General features: G+C 44.7%; 1 protein-coding gene across 1 annotated transcript; it reads left to right on the forward strand.

Moving 5' to 3' along the window:
* The first annotated feature begins 178 nt into the window (after positions 1-178).
* On the forward strand, positions 179-3,014 carry USE1 (unconventional SNARE in the ER 1 homolog (S. cerevisiae)). Its single transcript, XM_010022436.1, has 7 exons — positions 179-225; positions 408-486; positions 1,009-1,161; positions 1,394-1,412; positions 2,165-2,195; positions 2,424-2,586; positions 2,816-3,014. The coding sequence occupies exons 1-7, from the start codon at positions 197-199 to the stop codon at positions 2,996-2,998; spliced, it is 657 nt and encodes a 218-aa protein (XP_010020738.1). The 5' UTR covers positions 179-196; the 3' UTR covers positions 2,999-3,014.
* The last annotated feature ends 4,615 nt before the right edge of the window (positions 3,015-7,629 follow it).

The following is a 7,629-nucleotide window of genomic DNA, read 5'->3' on the forward strand; positions in this document are numbered from 1 at the left end:
GGGAGCCTCCTACCGCTTTGTCCCCGCAGCAGCGCGGTTCTGCTCCCCGAAATAGACTGAGGCAGTGAGTGCTATGGAGTGATAAAAGCGCGACCTCTCTCTCAGCCGCGGTAGCCTTTATCAGAGAGAGTATTTCACCTTAATATTGTCGCTTAAATGCTTTTTTTCTCCTCAGTATGTGGCTGCTCTTGAAGACATGCTCCGGGAGCTGAAGAAGCAGCCCAGGTGAGCCGTGCTCTGAACCCTGCGCCGGGTGTGGGTCTCGTGTGGGCTTGTTATTAAAAATGCTTGTTTAAGAACCACGTCTTGGGACACTTCTTCAATTTATTTTCTTGGGAAAGCAGCCCGAGCAATTAAAAATCCTCATAACGTTTGGTTTTCATATGACTCTTTTTCATTGCTGATAGCAAGCCAGCCCCAGAACTGCTGAACGAGTATTCGCGCAAAGTGGACTTCCTGAAGGGGCTTTTGGAAGCTGAAAAATTGGTAAGATCGACTAGTTTGGCTTGTAAAAACTTGTATTCTCTGTTTATTGTTACCTTATTGCCTGGTTCTTATGTTTGCCTTTATTTTATGTTTCAAAGTAACACTTATTAAGATCTTTGTAGGCAGTCCGTGTAAAAATGTGAATAAATAGGTTGGATTTTGCCTTTTGTTAGAAAGGAGGTGTGGAATGGAATGAGAAACTTATTTCCTCCTCTTCAAAAGCGAAGTAAATCCTCCCTACATCCTTCTCGCCTCTTTGATGTGTGATACAGGGACAGGTACTGTCCTTTAGGCCTCAGCCCTGGTTTGGATGGTACCACGTGCATCAGGAGGGCTCTGTAATGCCAACAAGCTGTGCTGCAGTTAGTGTGGGTCCAGGCAGAGCTGCTGTTCAGACTGAGCTCGCTGTTCTGTGGACAGCATCTGAGGAAGAGCTCCCATATCCTTGTGGTCACATCCCCGGCAGCCTCATGCTGCAGTATGTGATATTCATGACTTCTCATTGCTTCTTCCTACTCACAGCCTTCCTCAACTGAAAAGGCTCTGGCAAATCAGTTCCTGGCCCCTGGACGCACCCCTACAACAACTAAAGAGAGAACCCCAGCTACCAAAACAGTTCATCTGCAAACAAAGGCTCGTTGCACAGGCAAAATGAGGAGTGAGCTGCTTGGTACAGTATGTTTTGTTGCTGCTGCTTCTTTACTGCTACTTCATAGATTGTCTCTTGTTGCATTCTGCTGCCTTTGGTGGCTGTGCCTCAGATGTGTCCCAGGCTGGGTGGGGAGTCACCTTTCTCTGGTTTGAATAGTTTCAATACTGGGCACATGTACTATGCTAAGCCTGGAGGACTGACTTTTATCGTTGGCCCTTTATAATATTGTGTTTTCTTTCTCTTTTTGCCTCCGAGGACCCCTTGGCTATAGATGGTAAGTTTAATCTGTTGTTTTGTCTAGCTTTAGTTAACCTGAGTCTTACAAGGAGAGAAAGAGGAAGGTCACGTATTAGTGATTGGCCAAAATGTTGTTTTAATTTAGTGGCTCACTTCTCTTCAAGACAGCAGATTTTAAAACCAAACAAAACTAAAACCCCCTGATAGATGAAAGTGTTGTTATCACTATGGTAGCAGGGACTTATAGGAACCCATTTTTCTAGAACTCGTACAGGAACAGATATTCTAATTACAGAATTAGCAAGGACAATTTACCTTTTATTGTAGCTCCTGTTTTCTACTGCTCTGAGCAAACTGTGTGATTTTAGGAGCTTAGAAGTAGGTATTGCTTGATTCCTCCTAAATACACAGCCATGTTATTCACGTAGGCAATTGGTAGGAATTAATTTGCAGTTTCTGTAGCCACTATTGCAGTGGTAGGAGCTAGGCCAGTCTAACGTGTCCTGGGAGAGAACACTAAGGCACATAGGCTTAAACCAGGCCCTTAGGGATATGATTCATCTGAGATTTTTCTTCTTTCAACCTTGCTTTTGATGTTCTGTGTTGTCTTTTCCCTATGGACAGCAGGTAAGCATTTGAAATCCATGTTCCTTGGGGGCAGAGGGCCAAGTAGGATTTGGACATTGGAAAATCCCTTATAGAAGACTTGTTTCTTCAACCTGTGATTGCATGGGAATTTATAACATGCTAAAACACACATTTATTTATTTTTCTTTTTTTCCCCTCCAGATTCTGAGGACTTAAACATAAGGAAGCGGAAGTAAGTCAAAATTTCTCATTCTGATGCTCAGTGTTCTGGGAACTGCTTTCCCAATGACCCAATCCCAGATGTACTTCCATTTTGGGACATGCTGCTGGTAGAAACTAAAAAATAATGACTGCAACTGATCTAACTGTTCTTGTCAGAGTTGCAGAGTCTGGGGACACCTTTGGACATCAACCCTCAAAGAAGTCCAAATCCCAGTGTTTTCCCCTTACACTCTTGCAGAGGCCTTGTATCTGACGAGAAGCAGTCAGCAGTGGAGCTGGATGCTATGTTGCAGCATCATCAGGACATGCAGGAGAAATTAGCTGAGGAAATGCTGAGTTTGGCTCGCAGTCTCAAAAACAACACTCTGGCTGCACAGAACGTGATAAAACAAGATAATCAGGTAGGGCACGTTCAAGTGCTAACCTCTCAGTTTTGCAGCTCAAAGGTTAAGTGCTAATATGTTAAATACTCTACCTATAACTTGATGCCAGGTGAGATTAGAGGGGGAAGACTTGGAGGCAGTCCCTGTCTGCTTCTGTAGTGCAGATGAACCTTTTCTCTGCTGGAAGAAATAGTGGCCAGAACTTCCACATCTGGGTTTGAAGCCATTTGTTCTCTTTGCTCCACAGACACTCTCACATTCTCTCAGGATGGCAGACCAGAACTTTGAGAAGCTGAAGGATGAATCTGACCGCCTGGAACAGCATGCAAAGAAATCAGTCAACTGGCTCTTATGGATAATGTTAATTGTAGTTTGCTTTATTTTCATCAGCATGATTCTCTTCATTAGGATTTTCCCCAAACTAAAATGACTATTACTTTTTTACTTCAAACGACCAGAAGTGCAGTTGGAAAGCTCAGCTGGTATGGTAACTGTCAGCAGTCAATGTTTTTGCCACCCACCCTGTCCTCAGAGAGGCTGTCCATGGCCTACCCTTGCATCTCTTTCTTGTGCAATTACTGGATTCGGTGAAGGGTTTTGTCGGGAGGACTTTCTACACTTGGATAGTTGGTTATTTTTTGTTACCTAGTGAATATTGTTGCCTCTTGAGGGGAAAACTGGGATAAAGATGGCAATTTACGCTGAGCTGTTAATGAGTACTTTAGTGGATGGATACAGTCCTGCTTTTAATGTGGCTGTAGTAAATGCTGCAGCTCCTAAAAGGCATTTACTTAGTCAAATATAGGAAACAGCTGAAGTCTTAAACTTTTTCCTGTCTTTACAGCTTTCTGTACTGAACTAGGCCATTGCTGCCAACAGGATATTTAATCACAGAGTTTGTACATACATGGCTGTATGGGGTAGAAAGAGAATGCTGCCACTGAGCTGTGTTCCTGGCTCAGATTTAGAGTATCAATAGGTAACACAAATTCTCAGGCCCATCTTTTTCCCAGATGGGTATTTGGGACTTTGGACTTTACAGTCTTCTTCAGTTTAAACTTAATATAGAAGGGCTGAAGTTGCTTGCTGTTGCAATCTTTGCTTCCCTTTTTGTTTGCGCAAATGTTCTCACTTCTCATTGTCTGTTATGTTGATGCTGTTGCATCAAGGAAACACTGTGACTGAGAGCGGGCACTGGAGAGGCCAGATGCAGATGGAGTTCTAGGTGGGAAAGTGAGGAGCTAGAGCAATGCTGGTAGCACTGTGCAGAGCTCACTGTGTGTAGAAGATTCCCAGCAGCAGCTTCTGTCCTGGCTCTTTGGCTGTGGGAGCAGGGGCCGGACATTGTGCGCCATCCTCCAGGACACCCGAGAGCGGTAGTTGAGAAGTTCAAATGTGGCATTCGCCATATCTATCCACTGTCACCCTCACTGCCTCACCATAACCACATGGCTAAGCATAATCTCCAGGGAAGTAGATTTGTAAGTTTGCTGCTGCTGACTCCTTCCCAATTGCCAACTTACTCTGCTTTGACAAAGACATGAAGTGGTAATCAGACAGGCAAGTTCAAAAAGACAGTCAAGTTAGCAACTGCCTCTTGTCAGATACTGGGTGTAATTAATTATGTGTTCTTCCCTGAACTATCCATGCAGTTCTCAACATCTGAGGAATTGCAGACTCTACTGAAGAGAGCCTCCTGCTTCCTTCATAAACAGGATCTACTTCAGGAGCAGATGAACTAATCCCATGGCTATCCTGTGTCCCGGTCTTGAAATATAATGGGTTTGGGATCCTTAGGCTTGAGAAGTACAAGATGGTAGGATGAGGAGATCCTGAGAGAGTCATTACTCAGAGCAACTTGAATCTGAGTGTTTTCCACACTGTAACTGAGGTAAGGTTCGGTGGTGGGAAGATGGACTAGGCCAGGTTGGGCACAGGGGCTTGGAGCAACCTGCTGTAGTGGAAGGTGTCCCTGACTCTGGCAGGGGTTGGAACTGGATGAGCTTTAAGGTCCCTTCACCCCAAACCATTCTGTGCTTCTATGACTATTAAGGCTGTATTCTTCAGCAGATGAGTCCAACTCAGTGTGTGCCACATCAGGCAGGAGCACTCTGCTTTCATTGATGTTTGCAAGTTGATCAGAGCAAGCCAGGCTGCGTGTGCAGGGACTTTGGTTTTCCACATGAGGGTGCTGTCGCCATTGGCAAAGGCCACACTTGATGTTTTCCCGTGGAGCGCACCGTAACCCAGCATCGCACCAGAGAGATCGGAGTTAGGCTGACCATGGGGCCTGATCAGAGCTTTATTAGGACTTGTTGAACAGGATTTCAGAGAATGACTCTTCCATCGTCTGTAACTAGAGGACTTGTTGGGCGTCTGAGCACAATATTATCTTGCTCACAGTGGGAGCTGGTGGGTAAAAGATTACATTTAAAGAACCCCACTGCTTTTCCTACTCATATTGAAATATAAATACAAACCCATCGGGGGCTCAGCAGCCCGTGTTCTAAAATAAATGATTTTTTTTTAAGTACCTAAAATCCTAATTATTTCATGGAACAACTTAAAGCATGATACTTAAGGACCTGTGTCTATCTTTGGTTCAGACCCTTTGGATGTCTTGGTATATATCCAAAAAACCTTATCTTTTATGGCTGTGGGAGTGAGGGGCAGTGTTCAGCACTCATAGTTCAAAATTGATGGTTTATACACCTGACAGGACACACATGGTTCAGGGCTCTTCACCAAGGCTTTGTATTCTGAGGTGCTTTGATGGGTGGAGCTTTACAGGCTTGTGCCATAGAGACAGTATGGGGTCCTGTCTCCAGTTCATGGGGAATGGTCGCCCCTGGTGAAGCTGTTCGTGCTGTGCTGTCAGTAACTACCCCAGTATCTTGATAGTAACTCAATAGAAAGATTGGACCAGATGATGCTTGAGGTCCCTTCCAACCTGCTAGTCTATGATTCTGTGCTGTGATGCTGCAATGCAGTGTGCTGGGGACTCTAAAGGGGGCATACAAGAAATCTGGAGGGAGATTTCTTAAAAGTGCTTGTAGGGACAGGACAAGGGGAACGGCTTTAACCTGCCAGAGGGGAGATTGAGATGAGCTCTGAGGCAGAAGCTCTTCCCTGGGAGGGTGCTGAGGCGCTGGCCCAGGGTGCCCAGAGAAGCTGTGGCTGCCCCATCCCTGGCAGTGTTCAAGGCCAGGTTGGACACAGGGGCTTGGAGCAACCTGCTCTAGTGGAAGGTGTCCCTGCCCGTGGCAAGGGGGTTGTAACTGGAGGAGCTTTAAGGTCCCTTCAACCCAAACCATTTTGTGATTGCACAGACAAATAACACCCTAAACACAGTCCTCCTTTTGTTCCAACTGTCTTAAATGTTTTTGTTTCATCTTCCATGTGCACCGAAATGAACAGATAGTTTTTCTCATGAAATACACATCCTTTGGCAGTCTGTGTATGTCATTGATGTCAGTGGGCTTAGGACCAGACCCAGAAGAGCCAGGTTTATAAATACAGATGCTGCAGGTCACACAGTTTTAAGCTGGTTTCAGTGATGCCACATGATGAGCTACAGGAGCACTATCTGCATGTAGGAGCACTGTGGACCCCCAAGGGGCTGTGATGTAGCCAGAGATTCCTAACATGGTTGTAACTCTAGGGTCCTACTTTCCTCATGCAACCATATTCACTGATACCTCTGCCACAATACTGATCTGTTTGTGGCAACCTGGCTGCTGGAGCAGAAACTATGTTTTCAAGCCATCACGCTGCTACGAGCTCGACTGTGTAATGCTTGATTGGAAAGGAACGTGTGGACTAAAATGTGTAAGCGAGAAAATTCTAACAAGTCGCTGTATTTGTTTTAAAATTAACATTTCTAGCCACAAAGGTATTTATAACCATGCTTATTATAACTGTGCTGACTAACTGCTTTAGAAAAGTCTGGAAATAAAGAGCTGATGGACAGCATTTTAGTAAGATGAGAGAACAGTCTTAAGTGCTCCAGGAAAGCATTATTGCACACTGGCAAACAATAATAGTACACATGACCTGTCCTCCCGAGGCTTGCAAGCAAGAATGATGGGATAGGATTTTTTCTGGCCTATGTAACACAGGATTGAATACATCATCTTAAGGAGATTTTTATTTCTTCTCTGGCTTTAAACTCTGCACAGCTGTGCTGCAGAGATTCCAGAGCTGTTGTCCACAGGATTACCACTTTCTCCTTGTTTTGACAGAACTAGTAAGTAGCACTTTAACAATGTTTTTCCATATAAACAGCAGCTGCCATTTGCTGAAGGACCCCAGTTTTTTGTTGCCTTTTTTTCTCCACTTGTGAAGAAAACACTGTGTTAAACTAAAGCCATTCGTTGGCAAAAGGAACTACAGGAATGGGTTCCATCATTACCCACTCAGGTATTTATAGGCTGCTCTATATCCTGCTTGATGTGTGATGTTTGGATTTTAGAATATGTGTGCGCATGCATTCATACATATACTTAAATGTGGTGTTATACAAGTGCTAGAGCATGGGCTCAGGCATGGAAATAGCAGAGTTGTAAAGAGCTTTAGCAGAGTAAGGGTGGTAGAAGAAGAGGTTACAGGCAAAAGAAGAGGGGGGAAGCATGCACGACAGGGAAAAGGAGCAAAAGCTGGTTCAGACAGCAGACCAGGCGCAGTATCCCCGAAGGCTGTCTCTTCCAGACTGCAGCAGGAGCCAGAACTGATCTAACTCAAGATGTCCCTGCCCATTGGAAGGGGGTTGGAACTAGATGACCTTTGAAGGTCCCTTCCAACCCCAACCATTCTGTGATTCTCATTCTGTGAAGAAGATTCAGCTCCTTTGTGGTTTTATTTGCACTCCTGAAAGGTTCGTACAACTGCTAGGTGAGTACATTAACACTTCACTCTTACTTCAGCAGCTCTAACTGACACCGTGTAAAGGGTTGTATTACCGTGCACTGACAGGACAAAAATCACTTTGGTGATGTTCTGTGTGGACTCCATCCAAATTAGGGCTGCCATGTCACTTTTGTTACCTCATACATGTCCTAGCAT

The sequence above is a fragment of the Nestor notabilis genome, unplaced genomic scaffold (assembly GCF_000696875.1).
Source record: "Nestor notabilis isolate BGI_N333 unplaced genomic scaffold, ASM69687v1 scaffold24849, whole genome shotgun sequence".
Classification (NCBI taxonomy): Eukaryota; Metazoa; Chordata; class Aves; order Psittaciformes; family Psittacidae; genus Nestor; species Nestor notabilis.